The sequence below is a fragment of the Lissotriton vulgaris genome, chromosome 2_1, assembly GCF_964263255.1.
Source record: "Lissotriton vulgaris chromosome 2_1, aLisVul1.2, whole genome shotgun sequence".
NCBI classification, from domain to species: Eukaryota; Metazoa; Chordata; class Amphibia; order Caudata; family Salamandridae; genus Lissotriton; species Lissotriton vulgaris.
Window position 1 is genome coordinate 291,235,069 of NC_141687.1, and position 22,405 is coordinate 291,257,473.

Consider the following 22,405-nt stretch of genomic DNA (forward strand, 5'->3'; position numbering starts at 1 on the left):
TTTGTCAATTCCTTGTGCATCTTCTAGGTCAGTAGACCTGCCTGTTGCCCTTTCAATGGAGAGGTGTGTTTGTGGTGGTCTGTGATGGCAAGTACTGTTGGCTTCCATTATAGCAAACTGTATTTTGTTTCAGGTTCATGTTGGTGATTCTGACTCTTGTTCTGATGGATGTTAGCTTGACGTGTATGATGTTGAGAAGTGCTGTCTGTTGTAAGCACAGTAGTAGTAAAATGTATGGTATGTCTTTGCAGTGTTGATGTATTCAATGATTTGTCAAACACATTCTTCTGCAGTGGGGATGTCCAGTAATCCACACATAAGCAGAAATTATGAAACCATGGCAGCGATTTTGGTTACCAAAGGCAGTTTAAACCAAATGAGTAATATGCTGAATAGAAAAAGTCAACGTTGAAGAAATGAGAATAACCTCTGTAACCTACTAAATGCTCAATTTGTATCTCCTCTGCCTAGACAGAAACTTGCCAAATTTGAGTTAAGATTTGCTTGTGCAACTCCTCTCGTACTCTCAAACACACACATTGGGGTCGATTCCGATTTGGGAGAAAAACCGTCCGTACGATTCGCATCTGGAGCCATCTCCGTTCGAATCGTGTCCGTCCGAGTCGCGTAGTACGATCCATATTTCGTCAATCCGTACGAATCGTCGCGATCCGTGCGTATTGCAAGGCTTAAACCGTGAACCGTACGACTCGTACACATGCCGTACGACCCGACTAGTACGATCCGGAACGAGCTATGAGGACGTGATTCGTACGGTCCACGTTAGGTAATGGCGATTCCTACGGAAAAGCACACCCACTGTACTGTCCGTACGCCCCATGATCGCGGGGTACTGTGCATACCCCTGGGATCATAGGGTGTACGCATCGCACCACTGCGAACGCAGGGTGTACGCACCGTACACCCTGCGAACATGGGGTACGGTCCGTACGCACCATGATCGCGCGGTACGGTGCGTACCCCCATTACCGCAGGGATACGCACCGCACCCCTGCGATCATGGGGGGCAGGCACCGTACCCGGGGGTGGGCGTTCCTTACCTGTTTCAAGGCGGACTTTGCTTTTACGGCTGTTTTCCGCTGTCGTAGGAAAAGGGTCGTACTGTGCGTACCCGACACGAATCGTACTTGCTGGATCGGAAAATCCAGCCGTGAACCGTATGGATGTCTCGTACAGCAGGTTCCGAGGGAGAATCGTGCGGAGATGTGAATCGTACGGTCTTTGTATGATTCATACGGAGTCCTGCTCCCGGTACGAATCGTACTTCGTCGTACATGTCGGGGACGTGGCAGGGTACGAATCGTACGGGAAAACCGATCCAAACGGCTATTCGGAGCGTTTTTTCCCGAATCGGAATCGACCCCATTATGTTGAGTTGTTTGAACTTAAGGCAGGTTATATAGCTAAAACCCTAGCCATACATGCAAGGGTGAGATAATGGTCTGTAGGTTACTGCCCTGGCATACCTGTCCGCTCTGCCCCATTTCAAGTCCAGTACTCTCTTTTTTTTTTCCTTTTTTTTTACCCACAGAACTTTGCTTACAGTGATAAGGTGGTATCCTAAGATTTTCCCAGACATGTATTCACTTTAATTTTTAAAAGTAAATTATATTTTAATGTCAAAACGCAAGCTTTTCAACAGACGATTAGACATGGTGAGGAACTGTGACTGTTCTTAGATGGGTTCAGCATGGCATAAATAATTGTATTGCCCAGCTGCTTATATTTTGCAGTGCAGTGATTGTAGACAAAACTGAAGTCCGGGGATTTGTATATCCAGATGTGTATCCATAGGAAGCTTCAGAAACTTTATCAGACAATTACTTATGTGACTGCATGTGCCTTAATGGACACGCTCAGCCATGAGCGCATCTTGTAGGGACGTTACACTAAGCCACTCTGACCTTAACTCACCCACACAATGTTCTCATGGCCCAAACTCAAAGTAGGAAGCATGTTCCTAGACCTTGCCCTGTTGTTGGTGAAGTGAGCCTTGGTTATTAAATGGCACTCCCCTACAGTCCCACGAATCATTGACTGGCAATCGGAGATCAAGTATTGATCTACAGGTGAAAGCATTGCATTACGCAGAGAAGAAATGAAAGGCTTTAGGAAGAAGCCAATAACCAGACAATGAACAAGGTAGTCGAGTCATTCGATCGCACAATAGCTCATGAAGGAGCTACTCCGTGAACAGGAAATGCACCCAGTGTCCCAACTGAGAAATATACATAAAACTGACATAAAACAATTAGATAACACATATAGTCAAACGGGCTTTATTTAAAAGCAAAGTCTATATATTTCATTCCAATCTTTAAAAGGCGTAAGATTAAGAGCCTACAATTTTAAGAGCTTCCACACGTTCAAACAGCCCGTATATACACACAGTTGGACTACAGAACCATCAAAATTGGCTAGTTAGTTTACCCTCAGTCACAGAAAAATGAACCTCACACTAAGCAGTAGACATATCCAATGTATTACATACTGTAGATATATTTAACCACTGTATGCAAACTGGGTTTTCATGTGTCAGTATTTCTGTTCTATGGTAATAACATGGTCTTGTAATAAACTTAATGAATGTATGTTTAGTATTACAGTTGCTTTAAGTATCTGCAGTATGGTTTCCAGGAGGGACTTGGTACTGTTGAGCAGGCATTAAACCTAGCCCTTTTGATTGGTAAATATGTGGGGGCTAAAAGTGGCAACCTGTATCTAGTCTACCTCGACCTTAGCGCAGCGTTTGACTGTGTCATTCACTCAAGGCTGTGGTCTATCCTCGGTGAACTGGGGGTAAACCCACCTCTTATTCAATTTCTTCGTGAACTCTACTCAGACGCTACTGCATGTGTTAGATACGGGATTGGCGGTGAATTATCTCCACCATTTCCCGTCAAAAAAGGTGTTAGACAGGGCTGTGTCCTGTCTCCCTTCTTATTTAATCTATATACTAATGGGCTGGAAGCGGCCATGCTCGAAGGGAGTCGGGATCTTCCATCTATTAATCACCGACCCATACCCGCTCTGTTATACGCGGATGATTCCGTAATTTTAGCCAGAACTTTAAACCAGTTACAAAGACAGCTGAATAAATACTGTCAATTTATGCTCTCTTTAGGCCTAAAAGTGAATAAAAACAAAACCTTTGTCATGCATATCGGTCCTAGGGCGAAGAATCCTAAACCAGTTTTTATTGACCAAGTTAGGCTGGAACGTACCAGGGAATACCCCTATTTAGGAATTCTAGTGGATGACAGATTATCCTGGAAACAAGCCCTGGTTAGTAAAAAGCTGCTTTTTCAAAGAGCGACCTCCGCTCTAGTTTCCTTTTCGAGGAAACTGGGCAAGCCTGCCCCAGTAGAGTTGCTAAAAATCTACCACGTAAAATGTCATAGCGTAGCAACCTACCGCGCAGGGATTTGGGGTTATGCTCCCACCGATACCCTGCAAACGGTTCAGAGCGGGTTTCTAAAATATTTACTGGCAGTACCCCAAAGTGCCCCAACATACGGTTGCCACATCGAGCTGGGTACTGATTATCTAACAGATAATATTAGATGCCAGCCGATCCTGTTGTGGCACCGTATTTGGACTAATACAGAATGCCATCTAACCCGCTCACTGATAACCGATTGTTTGGCCCTGGCAAACTGGAGTAAAATCCCATGGCTTCTGTATCTCTCCAATTTCCTAAAGGACTTGAACTGTACTACTTATTTCATAGAACCTTCTACAATGATAGATATCACCAGGAAAGACTTGAAAAACTATGCCTAACCCATCTTAGAGAACTACGTCTTTCTCAAAAAATAAGCAAACCCTCAAACGTACAGATTCTATCAGTCCAGACTGCTCTGGGTATCCAACCATATCTTACATTCCATCTGACTATTTATGAAAAATATGTTTTGGCTAGGTTCCGATTTAATTCTTTTTTTCGCCTAGTCACATTCCCAAAAGAGCAGGACTGGTCACATAATCCAATGAAATGCCCTTGTGATGGTATATCATCTCAGTCGACAATGCACGTAATATTGTTTTGTAGATATTACGAGCTTCCTCGCAAGCACTGGAATACTCCTTTACTACGTAAAATGGGCCTGAGAACATGTCGGCCCGCCTATCTGGCTCTGCAGTTTCTGGATTCTCAATACACTGCCAAGTGCGTAGCTTGTTTTTTAAAATTATGTTTAAAAATTTGCTGTAAATTCTGAGTTTCAGTTTATTCCATTTTCATGTTTAGCATCCCAATGAATTATTTTTAAGCAATGGTTTTAAATGACAATAGTTTTTAAATGTATCATGACATTGAGATTATCTATATGTATTGCAATATTTTATCTTTGTACTTTTTATGGTTTCGCTATGATGTAACCGGATAAAAGTTTTATGACTGACTGAAGTATGGTTATTGGCTCACATGTAATTTCACTCGCATGGTGTGTGCATATTATATACATGCTAAAAAGTAGGAGATTTGCTTTAATTCTTTATCCAAACTGGCTAGTCGGGGCATCCCTCAATCTAAATCTGCTCTCTACAAAGATGTTTTTCTCCTCAAATGACATACTCATTTCCAGAGGAGGGCGAGTTGATTTTAAGCTCTGCAAGTATTTTATTAGCCTTTTGCAAAGTGGATGTACTGCTACTACAGTGAATTTAGTTCAATGGAGTAGGGCATTTCAAAGATCTTCGTAACCTACAGACTTTATACCTGGCAATGGATTCATTGAGACCTATTTAGTAGGGTAAGGCAACCATCTACTGTTCTAGCTTTAAACAGCAAGCAATGAGCGTATGAACGCTAAAACTGATATTCTATTTGTTCTATTTAGTATAGTGCCAGTGATTTTTCTGAACGTTCCAGATTCTGCAGTATTTTTCACATTGTATTGGATGGTAAATTTTCTCTCATTGGCTTTGTTTAGATCATTTCTTCTTGTCATAGGACAGTGTGAAGATCTTGTGTTTTTTCAGGTAAGAGTTAAAGGTTAGGTTGTTTGCACAACTAGATAATCTAAACCTAGAAAACTCTGGCACCGAAAAACATAAAAACTCCTGCCATGATACATTTTTCTGAGATTCATATTGGCTGATAATCAAAGAGCGAGAGTTTGTGTAACTGCTATGTGTGAATGAGTCCGTTGGTGGTTTCAGTGAGTGAATCTTTTTACCTTTTATGAACAGTTAATTGTAACATAATTTTCAAGTTTATTTATTAATGCTCAGCTAATTAAAGCCATGATAAAACAGATTAGTGTAGTGCCAGACATTGTTATAGCATGTAGTTCAGTGAGATTTAAAAATTATTACAAATAAATATTGCATATGTAATGGCGTAATCGCAGTAAACATGATGTCAGACACTGCTGTAGCACCAGTTATAGTCATTTAAAATCTCAATACATCATTATTAAAAAGGAATTCGTTCTACACAATATCAAGATTTTGCCAAAGTCGTCTTTGTGATACTAGTATGATTAACACACATTTTGTCATTTGAAAAGCCTGTAAGAACTTTGTAATGAAATGTATTCTACCAATATATCCGTTATTACAAGAAACTTTGTGCAGAATTTAGTGGCCCAAGTCAAACTTTGTTGTTGCCTTTTTCATCCCTTTTGAGCAGGTTTTTGCTTTTGTCTTTAAGAAGCTCTTAAGAATTTTCATGACCATAGTAATCCTTGATCAATAATTAAAATGGTGTAACATGTGACCCAGTGTCTAGCTCATGTTTGCATCACTTACCAGAAAGAAATTGATCTGTTACCATTCATTTAATCATATTTATCAAGCTTTTCTACAACCAATATGTTACATCAAATTGCTGCAGCTGTATGAAGTGATATCTTTGCAGATTTTTTTTTTAAACAATATACAAATTTACGTTCAAATGTATTCTGTCCAGAGCCCTTTTCACGTTGTACTACTAGTGACCATACACTGAAAGCAGTGCAATGTTAAAAGGGCATTGGCCAGCCATGCTGTCTACAGAATCAAAACCTCAAGAGCTAAAACATTGTTAATTACACCGTTCCGGTTGCAGCATTTATTTATACAAGTTTTTTTAGCATACATTTAATTTCTAATAAAGAGAAGAGTACTTTTGGAAGAAATCTTCAGTTGTCCATCAAGCAATCTGCCAACAAATGCTCTGACTTCATTGCACTACTGTACTTTACAGCTAGCAGTGCAATAGTATTGTCAAAGCATTTGAAGGTGGAGTTTACAACACTTGAATTTGTGTCTTAGATTATGCATCAACATTTTTGATCTTTTATTTATATGCAGCAGAAGTCCGCTTGAACTGTTAATGTACTTAGTATTATAATTAAGTATTTTACTGTATTTGTGATTAGATGCTTTAAGAATTGTTAAATGTTTCCACATTGCATGTGATTTCTACATAAATAATTTGTTATTGACAGTCATCTGTTAAGAGTGTATTACAGTATGTATTACAATATGTTCATTACTGAAGCATATGTATAACCGCTCTTGCAAATTAAGCATTATTTAAATGAGATCCCATTTAACTTTAAAGTGTTTAATAACTGCTGGGACGGGATACTTTGTAGATCTAGTTGTCCCATTTGGTGCCATGCGGTTAGGTGACAAATTATGGCAGTGTTCTCATTGTGTCTGAGCTATAATTATAGTCGTTCTGATTGTGCCAAACCTCATTAAATTATTCTTTGGATTATATAAAGTCTCTGATTATACATCTTTCTTATTGCAGCCTCTGAAGATCTCAGGGCTCTGTTTATCTCGGATCTTTGAACAGTAAAAGGCTCTGCTTATGCAGATGCTCTGTTGTCCGATTACACATGTATGTTTGCTTATGTGAAAATGTAATTCACAAAGGTTCGCTCGAGGTACGCCTGGAAGCCTGCAGCAATTGCACATTTCCAGTCCTACTCTATATATTCTTTTGAATTCCTCTGTCGAAGTCCCCCAACAATGCAAGGTTATAGATCTGTGGGTGTTCTTAAGTAACTTTTCAAATTGGGGCCCATATGTGTTTTAAACTGATTCGCCATTATTTAAAAAAAAAATATTGGCTGCATCAAACATATTTAATTAAATGATGGTTTAGAGAAATGGTATCTAAGTTGTTCTTTCAAAATGCTAACTGTCTTTAACCTTCCTTTTTAGACCATGCCTACTAAACAGCGCATATGCTGTCTATTGCAATACATTGTTGGCTTTCCTAGAACATAAAGAGGCATGTGGCATACCAATTGCTTACCACAGGTTTGTTTTCTTGTCACTCAGTGCCTGCTTCCTATTTCTGCCCCAGTTTGCAATCTTGTTTGTCTGTCACAAAGAGCATAGCTTCCTTACCACCTCTTTTGATTGTCTGGCTTTCATTGTGGTTATTTTTTTTAAGCACTCCTTTTTTTTTTTTTTCTTCTTTTGATTAAGCACTTCATGGGAGTGTTTTCGAGCTGTCTCGCTCATGTACATATGTCCCCCCTGCCTTCCGTTTTGCTGCCTGTCACCCTTATGCTACTCTCCATATTCCACCATGTTGCGCTCACTGTCATGGATTTCCCATGTTGCCTTCTCATCCTTCTACCCTCTTTTCACCATTGCTTCTCCTTTCCACCTTCCATGTTCCTTTTCCCCACCCACGCCCTACCCTTCTCTCTCATCCGTTTTTGCTGCTTCCTGCCTTCTGTGTTGCTTCCCCACCCGCCTTTTCGCTCACCAGTCGTTTCTCCTCACCACACATGCCCTCCGTGTTGCTTTCACGTGCCCTCCTCTCTTATCCGTTGCTTCTCCTCCCCACCCCTCAGTTTTTCTTCCATTCTTTCACCCCTGCCCTTCGTACATCCAAGCTAAAAATAATTGGTAATGCTAATTGGTCCAAAAGGCAAACTCTATTGACATTGCCAGTACTTTTGAAAAAAATTTTGTTGCAAATATTTTATGGGTAAATAGTTTTTACAATAAAATTACACCAGTCTTGCTTCCGCTCTTGTGCGTGTATTTTCATATCGTAAACGCGCATTATAAAAAGCCACCAATTGTTAAATTTTGTTAACTTTTATATTCGTATTCCTCGAATGCAAGCTGAGTTTACATCTTACTGTATTTCTTTAGAGCACTCTGACACTAGAGACTTTACATTAATACACCATATACAGCATTTCAAAGATACCTATGTATGCATATCTTGCCTTTGCAGCAAACCATCTTTTTTCCTGCACCCATTGTGTGGCGCTGTAAATTGGAATCATAAGGGTTTGCGCTGCAGCAGGTTGAACCTCCTGCAGGGCAGACTTGTTCTTGGCTCAAACTGTATGTGTTGGGTGATAGAATTTCTAAGCCCCACCCCAGTCTTATTGTTTATACGGTACAGTTACCATGTTTGTTGAGAATGAAGGAAGAAGCAGCTGTACGTAAACAAACTCCAAAGTAGTTATTGAGTTCTTATTGATATTTGGTATTTTACGTGTTGCTAAGTGATGGTCAATTTTCCTATAAAAATGCCTACAGTGGTGTTAAATACCTAAATTCACCAGACATCTTGTTTGGGGTCAAGGACATCAAGTTGTCATGTTTATTTTGTCTGTTCGGCAAGTAGGCCCAACTCCTGCAGCACTTTGACTGCAATATCACAGTACCACATTATGGATCTGTGAAAACGTTTAAGAAATTGAGGCCTCGTATAATACTCCCAGAATGCTCTCTGGTTAGATGCAAATACCAGCAGAAACCTGCAAGCAAGATTGATGATTCTTTGCTTTCAAAATAAAAAGCACATAGAATATAGCAACCCAAGAAAAACTTTTGCTAAACTGCAATTTTAGTTACCATTTCTAGGAGGCATCATTTAGTAAAATGTGTTTGATATATGCTAGTATTTCCCAAACATTTTTATAATGGAAAATAAGTGAAAACTCTGTTTCGGCAAGATTATGGGTAACATTAAAATATGGAAGCATTGGCCAACTCAGTAGCTCTGGCGCTGATTACCACTCTTTTGGTGTTGTCAAGATACTGCCTTAATTTTTCATCTCACTGTTTATCACGAATCGACACTTTTTTTCTTTAAAATGAACAAGTAGATTCATGGACGACTACGTATTTTCTAAAATTCCAAACCCCTATACTAGAATTAAAGAGCATTTCACAAATAATAAAGGTGATACTTTTTCACTTTATTTAGGGTGAATAACAATATTGTCACATTGCTTACATGATTGCTGAGTGAATCGTTAAAAAATTAATATGAGCATGATCAGTAATGTTTTTGTGCACCTTTTTTTTTATCTTTCATGCTGGATGAGAAGTGATCTTAGGGCCGCATAGTCTTTTTGAGAGTTATTCAAAACAAACTATTTACTTAATAGTGATATGAGTTCCAAGAATATTTGTGTCTGAATTGGTAAGTTTGTTGGTTGGCCTTTTGTATTGCTGAGCGATAGGTGCATTTTTTACAAATGATTTCAGATGTTATCCAGATTTTGCCAGTTTAATTCCTATTTAGATCCGCTCTCTCGTTGAAATATATACTTTGATAAACGTTCTAAATAAACCATGAATTTGTTGCACTTGATTTTGAGAATCAAGGTACACTTAATAATCCAAGCGAAATTTAATTTGCATATTATGAACTTGTTATATTTTCAGTGGTTTCATTTGGATGAGGTGTACAAATGTTTTTGGTAGGCATTTTTGCAAGAAAGTTTGATTCATTGTGCATATTTTAGTTCCAGAAAGCTGAATCTGATCTGAATTATATCGAACAGAAATTGGAGTTTGAGATAAGAAAGTGTCATCCCGATAGTCCTCCATCACAGGTAAATGTTCCCCTGTCGTTGCTTTAGTGTTAAGATCTTCAAATAGTTTTTAAATGGTCTTTTTGTCTATGTATCGATGTACACAAATATCAGTTTGTTTCTCTTAAATGACTATTCTCATCCATTCAGCCTGTTAGATGTATGCATATCAAATATCTTCAACTTGTAGTTGAGCCACTGTCTTGCCCTTAACAGCAACACATCGCTGCTTTTTAGAGGTATATTACCATTATTAGTAACCTGTTGCCACATGCAGTACTTTATGCTTCTCCACTCCCTTATCTCAACTACCCACCCCCCAAAATATGCATTGGTAGACCGTGTACCTAGGTCCAAACCATGTAAATCACTCCTGCCTTATTACTCTTATCAATTTAGAATAGGTGTTTGTTGGGCTGTGTTTGAGGTCGTTACAGACGGGTCCCAATCCCTCCGTTCTGCCATGCCTTTTTCAGACACAGTTCATCTTCTGTCTTCACTGCCAAAGTATGGAACACTACTACTGTTCAAGAGTTTATGACCTTCCAGAAATAATTGATAGCCACACATTTACCATCATCCTAGGATTTAGGCTACTTTCTTTTAGGAGTAGGTTACCAGGGACTTAGAGCCATGAGTTGAGGTCTGCTTTGCACCCACTCTACCGTTAAACCTTCCCAGAGTCGTGCCTTCTTATTCATGTTAGGTCTCCACTTGTTTGTAAGAAGAAATCTCAATATTTATTTATTTTATTTATAATTACATTTGTTAAGCGCACAGCTACCCGGAGGTTTCCCGGCGCTAAGGCAGACTAAACGGTAAAAAAAGGAGGGAGAAGTAATGGACCATAGAATTAGGTGTTGAAAAGCCAGGTTTTAATTCCCTTACGGAAAGTGAGGAAGCAGAATTCAGAGCGCAACAGTTGAGGTAAGGCGTTCCATAAAGAAGGGGCCAACAGGGAAAACGAGCGTCCGCCCAGTTTGGCTCTGTTGATGCGTGGAACCATGAACTTGTTCTGCGTGGAAGACCTAAGTGTCCGGGGGGGAATATATTGCTGCACTAGGGCGGACAGATAGTGAGGGGCCCTACCAGTCATGATTTTATGCATATAGCAGAGTGCTTTAAACTTAACTCTGTTCTCAATACGCAACCAGTGCAATTTCCGCATATGGGGAGTAACCGAGGATCTAGCAGGAAGGTGACAGATAAGGCGAACTGCCATATTCTGCACCACCTGGTACTTCCTGGTAACCTCCTTGGCGGCGCCCAAGAGAAGGATGTTCCCATAGTCCAGGCGGGAGATGACAAGAGCCTGGACTACGGTCCTCAAGGTGTCCGCAGGCAGCATCCACGTGATTTTTCTCAGCCACCTGATGATGGTGGTACAGGTGGCGGAGACTTTCACAGCGTGTTTCTTAAAGGTTAGCTGGTTGTCAAAAAGAACCCCAAGATTGCGAGCAGACTCTGATGGAATGGGTAGCGGACCCATCTCCGATGGCCAATGGTGTGGGCCCCAGAGTGAAGTGTCTGGGCCAAACAGGAGAAGTTCTGTCTTGTCCCCATTTAATTTTAGCTTGTGCTTCAACATCCAATCCGATATTTGTTTCAGCCCGGATTGAAGAGAGGAAGAGGGGAGATTTTTATTGGTGGAGAGGGAGTAGATGACTTGAGTGTCATCAGCGTATGAGTAAATTGTGAGGCCCGCCTGTTCCGCTAAAAAAGCAAGCGGCCTCACATACAGGTTAAAGAAAAGGGGACTAAGGATGGACCCTTGGGGAACACCGTGAGTGGAGGGGAGAATAGAAGAAGCAGAGGTAGAGGAAAAGACTTGAAACGTGCGATCAGAGAGGAAATTGGCAATCCAGGCCAAGGCAGGCCCATCGACACCAACCGCCTCCAACGTGGATAATAAGATGGAATGGGAGACGGTGTCGAAAGCGGCACTCAAGTCAAGCAGAATGAGTGCCACAGTCTCCCCATTATCCACTTGGCGTCTGATGGTCTCTGACACGCCAAGGAGGGTGGTTTCCGTGGAGAAGCCAGCCCTGAACCCGGATTGTGAGCCATGAAGAAAATTGGAAGATTCAACAAAGGAATTGAGCAAAGAATTAACATGTTTCTCCAAAATCTTGGAAAAGCATGAGAGCAAAGAAATAGGGCGAAAATTGGAGGGGTTGTTAGGGTCGGCGTTCACCTTTTTTAATAGTGGGACCACCATTGCGTGTTTCCATTCGTTTGGAACAATCGCTTCTGTCAGAGAGGCGTTCAAGACATCTAGAATAATGTGGAGGGAGGCTGGGTCTAGAGAGCGCAAAACCTGCGGGGGCAAGGGGTCCAGAGGGGAGCCAGATTTAATTTCTTGAAGATATTTATTTAGAAGCGCAGGGGAAATAGGATCCCAAGCAAGAAGTTGGGAAGAAGTGGGCAAAGGGCCGGGAATGATATCAGGCGGAGAGTTCCGTAGGTCTTGAACGGATTGAGTAGGGGAGGCAGGAGTAGAATTAAAAATGGCATAAATCTTATCAATTTTTGCAAGAAAAAAATTGGCTAAGGCATTACACTGAGCAGTGTCTAGACAAGGCTCCTCAGGAACCGAAGAGGCACCCGAGAGCTCCTTGACTATTTTGAACAGAGCTTTCGGTCTATTTTGAGCTGTGAGAATGGTGTTATTTGCAAAATCAGCTCTGGCGGTATCACAGGCCGCATGATAGGTTTTGAGGGCGGACTTGTATTCAATTTTATGGGTAGGGTCATAATTGGAACGCCAAATGCGCTCCAATTTTTTACAGTTGGATTTTTCAGCCCGAAGGGAATCGTTAAACCAGGGAGCAGGGGGGGTGATGAATTTGAGATTTGTTATTTTGGGTCGGAAGACAGGAATCCAAGGCGGAGGTCAGCCATGATGTAACAGCAGGGAGCTCTTTGATAGTAATCTTGGGGACCGTGGGTTTGGAGTTAACAAGAAGAGTGTTTAATTTATTTAAATCAAGGCGTTTCCAGTTTCTACTGGCTCTGTGAGGAAGGCTAGACCTAGAGGAGTCCGCCACAGACGTTTTAATAATAAAATTAACAATAAAATGATCAGACCAGATGACAGGAGTAGAGGAGAGATAGGAAATGCCAATCAGATTAGAAAAGATGGGATCTAAAAGATTGCCGGCCTTATGAGTAGGGTCGGAGTTGTAAAGATGTAAGTCTAGTGCTTCAAGATCCTGTAAAAGGCGTTTAGCAATAGCACAAGAGGACGAGTTGAAGTGAATATTTAGATCACCAAGAATCGTGAAGTTGGTAGACTGTACTAAGAGTGGGGCAACAAGATCAGGAAATGCAGTAGCCCAGCTACTAGCAGAGCCTGGCGGGCGGTAAATCAGGGTGCCCGTTAATGTGAATTGAGGAGAGAGAGTGAGTTTGAACAGACCAGCTTCGCAATTAGGAAAGTAGAGATCTTCCCACTTGCAGGAGAATTCTCTCTTGAAGATGATAGCAATTCCCCCACCATCTTTGAGTACTCGGTTTCGCCCAACATAGGTGTAATTATTGGGGAGAGCCATGGCTATATCAGGGCCAGAGCTATTATTTAACCAAGTTTCGGTGATAAACATGGCAGCAGGGCTAGCAGTCTCCAAGAGGTCAAAGATGTCTCTCTTATGCTTTGAGAGAGACCGGCAGTTAATACTGATGAAGCTCAAGGCAGGGGAGGAATTGTGGAGGGGGGGAGTGGGGGGACACTTAGGGACGGAAAGATTCCAAAACGTAGATGACCTGCTATCTGTGCATGATTTGAAGGAGTCCAGAGTGAGAGAACAGTGAGGGCAGGAAATGGGCGCATTTTGGCAGTTCAAGACCGAGTGTGAGGGGCAAAAAGACCCCCGCAACTGCAGTAGAGCAGTACGTGAATAAGAAGTAGGAGTATGGGCAGGGGGGTAGGGCCCTGGGCCCGTGCTGGCGCGGACGGGCGCAGACGGGCAGGACTTTGGCACGACTTCGGCGCGAAGTCGGCGCTCCCGCTGCGGTCGTCCGCTGCGCTTCCGCCATTGAGTCATTAAATACACTGGGGGAGAAATCCACTAGACCGCTGACCTGCCAATTGGACAGCAAGGCGGAAGTGGGGATGGAGGGCGGGAGTGAGTGCGCTCGTGAGGCCACCGCCGCTGCAAACGGCACAAGCCGTGGCGGATCGGTGCCGGGAGCGAGGAGCAGAAGAATCAACAGGAACAGTGACAAAAACGTTGCGCCAAAGGTGGCGATTAAAACACACACGAAGCGCCAAAGGTGGCGATCAAATAGACACGTTGCGCCGAGAGCGGCGATCAGGTAAGGGAAATGTGCAAATTTAAAATGTCACCAGATACAAGGAGAGCAAAGCGCTGAAAAGCGCTACTACAAATGTAGAAATAACATTTAAAAACAAGGTCAAGATTCTCCAGTCGCACACGAGACTATTACAGCCTCTTCTTACCAGCAGTAAGCCCTGAATTGCCGAGTGTGCTGGGTTTAAGTACAGCCTCCCTATTCCAGCCACTAGACCGCTGACCTGCCAATTGGACAGCAAGGCGGAAGTGGGGATGGAGGGCGGGAGTGAGTGCGCTCGTGAGGCCACCGCCGCTGCAAACGGCACAAGCCGTGGCGGATCTAAACGGATATAAACATGGCGGATATAAACATACTAAGATTCCCCCGTGGTCAATTCTTACTTTCTTATGTGGCAAAGTTCATCAGATTAATCTGTTAACCTTCTTAGTAACATAGGTGAGACAAAGTAAGTACTTTCATTTTACATATTTTATTTATTTTATTTTCTATAGTGTATCAAAAAATATTTTTTTCTTTTTTAGATAATTTCTTGTGTATACATCAAGTTCATAAATATCAATTCCAATTCAATCAGTTTTAAAATGTAGTACAAAATACCATGATCTTTACAGTGTTACTAAAATTTCAATTATTTTTACAATGCAAGACAATGGAACCCTGTCTATCACACCAACCAACAAACACACTTACTCATTCATACATCTTCACATTTTTTCCAATCCCAACAAAAACTGTTTCTAAGGTTGAGGTAACACAGATATTTGTGTCTTTTCCACGCCAGGTCTACGCGCGTTTCGGTGGGTTGAGACCACCTTCCTCAGGACCAGATCAAAAAGAGTTTTATTCTCTCCTCAGCGTGTGTGTGCAGGGTACCTGGAATTACAAAGTGTAATGTACCTATGACTTAACCTTTAGTAGATACAATCTGAGTTGAAAGATTTTGACACCTATATAACCAACAAAAAAACTGAAAAATTGAAGAAAGATGTACGTTGGTTTGCAAAAGAAAAAATCTACCCCTATCTGAACCCAAACTACTATCCAGGAGGGAACCAGGCCGGCTACAATCCTAATTTTGATAACACTTACATAGAAGAAATTATACAAACATTTCAGACACTGGTTCCTCTGACTCTGAGACCGATAATTACCAAGACGCGGGGAGGGGACGTTATAACTCCAGACCTCCCTACAGAGGCAGACCAGGATATCAAAACACCCATACTCTGGTTTTTTGTCGAGAGGCCCATACAGGGGGAAAAATGTGCATTGGCAACAAGACAGGGGAGGACACCAAATGATGAGCCCTCAACCTCAGCAACAGTATGTGAAGACGCGAAATCAACAATATTGGTGGTAGACCCAGCTGATAAGATGAATGCAGACAAATCAATGGACATAATGCCAATATACAATTTATCGTCCACGAATCTAAGTAATGAAGAAGTAACACTATTGAGCAGGGGGTTATCATTCGTACCTTGTACCCCCTTGAATAAATTTAAACTTCATGAAGATTTATTTGCATTCTTCAGAAAAGTCAGACTTAAGAAATTCTTTGAAGGCAGAATAAGAGAGGAAGAAAATCTTAACCTATCAGGCTGTAAACCACCCTCAAATTTCACGCCCCCTTAGATGTGGTAGGACCCGAAGTCCAAATTTTTGAGCGGAGGGTACTACAAGACATCACACGTCTTTTAACGGGTACCAACAAATCTAGCTTTAACTTATCAAAACAGGAAAATTTAGCCCTTAAAAACATGGAGAGAAACACCAATCTGATAATAAAACCATGTGATAAGGGTGGGGGTATCACTATTTTTGATAAAGACGAGTATAATAAAAGGATGCTAGACATGCTGAGTATTGAGGAACATTACAGGCCAGCTCACCCAAGGGAATTACAACGCCTTAATGCCACGATAAGAGAAATGACTAATACTGCTTTTGAAGAAGGGTTTATCTGTGAAGACTAACTAATTTTTCTGAATAAAACTTGTCCGGTAGTTCCAGCATTATATGGTCTACCATCATCGTTCTTTAGCTCACTTTGCCTTCCCAGTTTGGACCCAGCCATATGCAAATCACTCTTGACCCTGTGGCTCATGGAACAGTCTAGTCCGAACTGCCAGGTCCTCCCTGGACCGGAAATAAACATCCTGGGACCGGTTTCGGGTTAACACTCCTCATCAGCAAGGTTAGCTTGAATCCAGTGGCATAAAACCACATCCTCATTACAACAGTGGGCAACATCATGGTGTCAGAAACCAGTAACCACAGTTGAGAGGATAAGAGAAGCAAATTTTAGAAATTAAATGGCTTCTTAATTAAAAGTTGTAAGGGAAACAATGCATCTCAAAATTCACAAAGCAAAACCGGCACCTCAAAATTAACAAAGCAAAACAGGCAATCACAGGCCCACCTTCAGTTGACTGCTTAGTTTTAAAATCTGAATCCACCCAGTTACCTTTTATCTGTGCCCTCTTTTACAGACTTCCTCAAGATATGCCTACATTTCCTCAGGCCCTGGGCGAAATGATATCCCACCTTGCCTTTAACAATGACAGAATTTTGATAATTGAGGATTTCAATTACTGGCCCAATGATGAAAGGGAGTGCCCCTGCTTCATTGAACTGACTGATCTTCTAACTGGCATGAATTTCACCCAGCATGTTAAGGCTGCAAACATATAAAAGGCCATACTCGACCAAATATGGACATCCAACCTGGAGATCTCCATTTCATTGATTCCTCCCTGTATTTAGTCCGATCATCCTCATAACCTTTTCTCTTACTGATGTCTTCCCTTCGAAGCCTCAACATTTAAGGAACGTGATGTCAAGAAATTGGCGATGTATGAACACTGATCAATTCAGATTATTGCTAACTGGCATGGCTCCATCTGCACAGGAGGCGTTTCAGACCCAGGCAGAGAGCATCAAGACTTGGCTCGAGTGGGTCAGTGACCTTATTGCTCCTCTGAAGAAAATCACAATTTTAAGACCCCATGACGCCCAACTATGGTTTTCTGACGAATTAAAAAACAAGAAACTTATTTTAAGAGAGGCCAAACGCAGTTGGTGACATCACTATCTCCATGACAAGAGGGCTTTATATGTAGCTCTCCAGAAAGAATACAAAAAAGAGATTCTCCAAACCAAGGAAGATTATTTATCTAATACATTTCTCAACTCATCTCATAAACCCAAAGAAATCTCTATTGTGAATGAGCTCTCTAAACCAGAAAGGATCATGCCAAAGCCAGTTCCTACACAGACCCTCTGTAATTCCCTTAACTCCTCCTTTCTTGAGAAAATTGCAGTAATTAAAGCTAGCATTCCCCCTTTTTAGTCTACCTATATCGGACCCGAACATTTGTCAGTATGAACATCAAATGGATCAAATTCCCTTGATCTCTAAGCAGCCGGAGCCTGCAGACTCTGCCAAAAGCCTAGGTATTGTAATTTCTAACGATCTGTCAATGAATGCCCAAATAGGCTCAGTAGTTTCTGCAAGTTTCTTCCAACTACGGAGAATAAGGAAGAGTAGTAGATTTCTGTCTAGGAAAGCTTTGACCTTAGTTATTTTAGCCTTGGTGATCTCCAGACTACACTGTGATAACTCCTTATACTGTGGCATCCCTGCCCATCAACTTAGACGTCTTCAGCTGGTTCAAAGCCAAGCTGACAGACACCTCTTTCACCAACCAAAATGGTAGCATGTGACATCCATAATGAAAAACTTAAATTGACTTCCCGTGGCCAAAAGGTGTGTTTTCAAGCTGGGATGCTCCATTTTTAAAGCTCTTCACGGCAACAGCCCTGCTTTTATTTCGTTGAGGATTCAAAGATGTATCCCCTCCAGGAATTTGCGCTCCTCATTTAAACCTGTAGACCACTCCCTCTTTTAAACGTAAAAAGCATGGAGGCCTAGGATTTGCTATCCTAGTCCCACAATCGTGAAACTCTCTCCCTGTGGAGATGAGATTGAGATGAGATTGACTACTTCTTACGCACAGTTCAGAAAATTGCTCAAAACTCATTTGTTTGCTCAATCATATAACATTTAATCTGTTTCCTGCCACCTTTTTTCTGCCTTATCAGCGCCATAAAACCGTTTGGTGTACGTGCGCTATACAAACATTTTTAACATAACAGGCTAAATGTCTTGAGAATTAAATCCACATAATTCAGCTTAAGAACAACATGGTTTCTGAGGAAAATATTAGATTAGCAGTAGAGTGTTCTGCATATTCTATATTCAGCTTGTTATTCAACAACTTACTTATTGCATAATCTGCCATTGGTATAGCTTTGCAGGTAATTTTGCTAGTTTGGGGTATGTCTATCCAAACTTTACCTTCTCTGACCTGAGTCCGAATCTGTTTCTGACCTCAGGTGGTATGCTGTGAGCTAGGTTTCAATGATTTGGTATTTTGAGTTTTTTGTGAGTGAGTCTGAAGAACTGTACAAATTATTATACATGGTTCACATTGGCAAAAGTTTATTATCTGACAGAAGTAAGTTCTGTTGGATGCCTTTAAAGCTAGTTATTTTCTTATTCAAACTTGTTGGTTCTCTACAGAGTTTTGTCTTTGTGTGCTAGCCATTAAGCTTCAACATCGATCACAGAGCTTCATAGAGACCTATTACACTGAAATATAGAGTGGCCACTGCTTGTTGCGTGGTCTGTTGAATTATTTGCCTTGTATTGTAATATCTTATTACTGCCTGTTATGACCACTTGTCAATTTTAATGTAGGAAGATCCTGTCAAACTGCTGGAACAGTTGTCTGCAGCGAAGTTACGATATAAGTCTTTATCTGCACAGTTGGATAAAATAGCAGTGGAGCAGAAAGAATCCATTGTCAGCATTCAAAGTACTCTAGCAAGCACCATGAAGATGGTGCAGCAGCTACAACAACATACTGATCTTGAGGTAATTGAATTGTGAAAGCAAAGAAAATGTACAAACAAAATCTTAAGCATAAAACAAAGCTGCCAGCCATTTGCGTGAGATTTTTTAGTTGCTGCCTTATATTTCTGTTTACGGGTTGACTCCATTGATCTCCTCCCTAATCTATGGCCCTTAATTTGTTTCCTCACCAGCCGGTTCAGTCACCTTAAAGGTAACAACGTGAGCAGACAAATTGAGTCAAAAATCATCTAACCAAAGATGCAGATGTCCAAGAATAGGAGAATGCTCTCGTTTAGCAACACCAGGGTCTAGTCCTCTGAGGCTTTAGTGCCCAAGTTGGGGAACAGAGAAGAATATCAAGAATGGCTTTCAGTTGAGAAGAATGCAAAATGGTGAAGCCCATAGGTTCAAAATCTTCCTCCCTGGTATTAACCTTTGCAAATAGTCTGAAGAATTTGGGCACATTCTGTATTTAACAGCTGGAAATAATGTGTAAAAAGAAAAAAAATCTACAATGGTAGCGTAACATCAACTTGATATACTCCACGGACTTCCAAGCTGCCTACTTTCATATTCCAATTGCAGTGAAACAGCTGATGTTTGTTGTAAATCAATACTCCCACTTTAGGGTGCTTCTTTTTTGGTTTAAAGCCGGTCCCTTACAACATAGAGACACACAGACAACTATAAACCATGCCAATGCTGTGTTGGGGTTTTCATTTTTTTCTCTTAATTTGTTTTAAGTTTTTTCAGACCATGAGTATTATGTGGGCCAGAAAATCAAATTGGATTTTGAAAATGAAATGGAGGACGGCCCTCGTCGCCCTAAAAATGTTGTAGGACTGCTTGGAATTGGGCATTGCCACCCCAGACCTGACACAATACTATAGAGGTGTGCTCCTTCTGGTACTTGAGGCCTGGTGGTTTGTGAGATTTGAGGACCCGGCATACGCAGGGTACGTGTGAGTCTTGGGTCCAGATAGTCTTCCACACTTGCTATATGGCGGGGCTTTCCTATAATGCTCACCTGTACGCGGATGGATCTGACATCTGGAAGAAGGATGTGAAGGCCGCAGGAACAGTTGTCCAACTGACATTGGAGACCCCATTGTGGAAAGGGACTACACTACCTCCCCGCAGCCCTCTGCCGTCTTCTGCTCCAAGAGCGTCCCCCCACCTACCCCTCATATCCTGGGCCAACTCAAGGACGAGGACTGGATGGAAGCAGTGGTGGCCCAGAGGGAGGCGATGGTTGCTGCTCAGTTCCACCTTATCCAAATCAAAATCTTACACCACACATACCACATGAGAGTACGATTATTCAGAAGGGGCTAATGGGCTTGGGGCTGCCTATGCTACAGTGTTGCTGCTGGAGACTTTTTACACATGTTCTGGAGCTGTCCAGTCCTACCACATTTATGGGAAAGGATGTTTGCCTGGAGGGTTGCTAGAGCACCAAAACTGCTCTTACTCCATATTGCAGATGTTGTTGGGGGTAATCGATATAAGAAGGCGTTACTTTGGTTGGGAATGCTTGTGGCCAAGTGAGACATTGCATAGGAGTGGGAAATTGTAGGAGCCAGATGGGCAATGGGCATGGATTTCTGCATGGGCTTGGAGCAACCGATATGTCAGGATGGGTGGTACCCCGTAGATATTTCAAGAATTAGAAAGACCAAGCAGAACACTATGGGAACTATATCGAACCTTGCTCACCCATGCCTTGGACCATGAACTAAGTCCCAAGACTTGAAGTAGAGGCCTCCCCCTTATCAGCTCTTCCCCCTCCCTCCCCTTTCATTCATCTCCTCCACCGAGACCGCAGCTGGCCATCCGTTCCACTGTCGTTGATATAAAATATTTATTAAACGCAACATTCCTCTACTAGGGGATATCTCAGCTCTGTACAACTCCCTAAACTTCAGCCAAAAGAATATCATAAGCATCATGCAGAAAAACACTAACATGAGAATAACCAGGTTTTCAGTTTTTCTAAACCATATATGGTTCTCCGTAAGGCAAAGCTCCAAGGGAAGCAAATTCCACTGGGCTGCAGCCTGATGTGAAAAAGCGCAACCTCCTGTTCTAGCATTCTTTATTTCGATTGCTTTTGCTAAAGCTAGATTGTGCTAATCTCAAATCATGAGATGGTTAGTAAAATTCCACTCTGGCCTGTAGAATTTTGGAACTGGTGTTATACAAGACCTTGTGCGTATAGCATAGGAGTTTGAAACTAGCTCTTTTCCACATTGGTAGCTATTGTAAAGAGGACAAACATACCGAAGCGGATCTGAATCTGTCTGTTACGCATTAGCTTGACAGTGGCTTTTTGAATCCCCTGTAATCTCCTAAACAGGTAATCTGCAATGCCCACAAAGAGGGAATTGCCATAGTCCAGGCGGCTAGTGATCAAAGCCTTGACAATGGTTTCCGCCAAACTATTTGCAACCACTTGGACAACCTTCTCAGAAATTTGAGGATTCCAAAACATTTCACGCTGGTATCTTTAACGTGTTTCTGCATTTGAAAGAGTTATTGTAGATGATTCCAAGATTCTTAGCTATTTTCTTTAGAAAGGGTATATCCTCCAAGGAGTCGGCCACCAAGAGGCATCTCAAATCAAGTGGGCTCCACTGAACAGCAGGATCTCCTTTTTGTCAGCATTAGGTTTTATACAATGATTCTTTCCAAACTTGGGGAAATGTTGCTTCTAGAGGGATCCACTCGATTGTCCGCCTCCGTCAGACTGGGGCCGCTACTCGTTGCTGACCTGAGGCAGCAGACCCCCACATGCAAATTACTATAGATCGCCATATGAGTCTCCTGCTCCTTCAAGGGACAACGCTGAAGTCTTCATAGGTCTGAGCCCCCCCGTCGGGTCACTGGCTCATTGACTGAGCCTCACAACAAGGCTCATATCACAGCTGGGCCCTGCTGCCCCTTGTGGCCCCTGCCATGTTGAGGGCTTGGATTGCCGTGGGCGGGTGCCTCCACCTTTGTTGAAGCGTCCCCCTCTTTCCCCCAACTGTGTGTCTCTAGGGAGCTCTGCTGCCCGAAGGAGGATGCCGCAGCCCCTCAGGTTCATCACTCGCCCGTCAAACCCTCAGTTACTCCCTATGCTGGAAAGTTCGAGCAGTCTGAGAGAAGCGTCTCTAAGGAGCAGCCACCTCGCGCAGTGGCTAACCACCCCCACCACAACTGCTGAGTCGGTTCAGGGTGATTTGCTTGGAACACAGCCAAGGGCCTTTGTTAATTTGTGCCAGAGTTTCCAACCTTGCGCTTAAGTGTACCGGAAATAGGAGTTGGGCCTTTTCTACAATATCTTGTTGGATGTGTAATATATTCAAGTTGACATGAA

At 42.0% G+C, this 22,405-nt stretch overlaps 1 protein-coding gene across 5 annotated transcripts in view; it reads left to right on the forward strand.

Annotated features, from left to right (window-relative positions):
* SKA2 (spindle and kinetochore associated complex subunit 2) overlaps window positions 1-22,405 on the forward strand; it is an 82,597-nt gene that overhangs the window by 5,209 nt on the left and 54,983 nt on the right. For 2 of the 5 annotated variants that reach the window (XR_015308364.1, XM_086954974.1), the window contains exons 1-4: window positions 4,107-4,189; window positions 4,956-5,004; window positions 9,747-9,836; window positions 18,892-19,068. Coding sequence is in view for 3 of the 5 variants with exons in the window: in XM_086954974.1 (XP_086811100.1) it covers window positions 4,122-4,189; window positions 4,956-5,004; window positions 9,747-9,836; window positions 18,892-19,068 (384 nt within the window). In the remaining 2 variants the exon portion in view is untranslated. Of the gene's footprint in view, window positions 1-4,106; window positions 4,190-4,955; window positions 5,005-9,746; window positions 9,837-18,891; window positions 19,069-22,405 lie in introns of those variants that run through there. The other 3 variants (XR_015308365.1, XM_086954977.1, XM_086954976.1) reach the window with 2 other exon arrangements.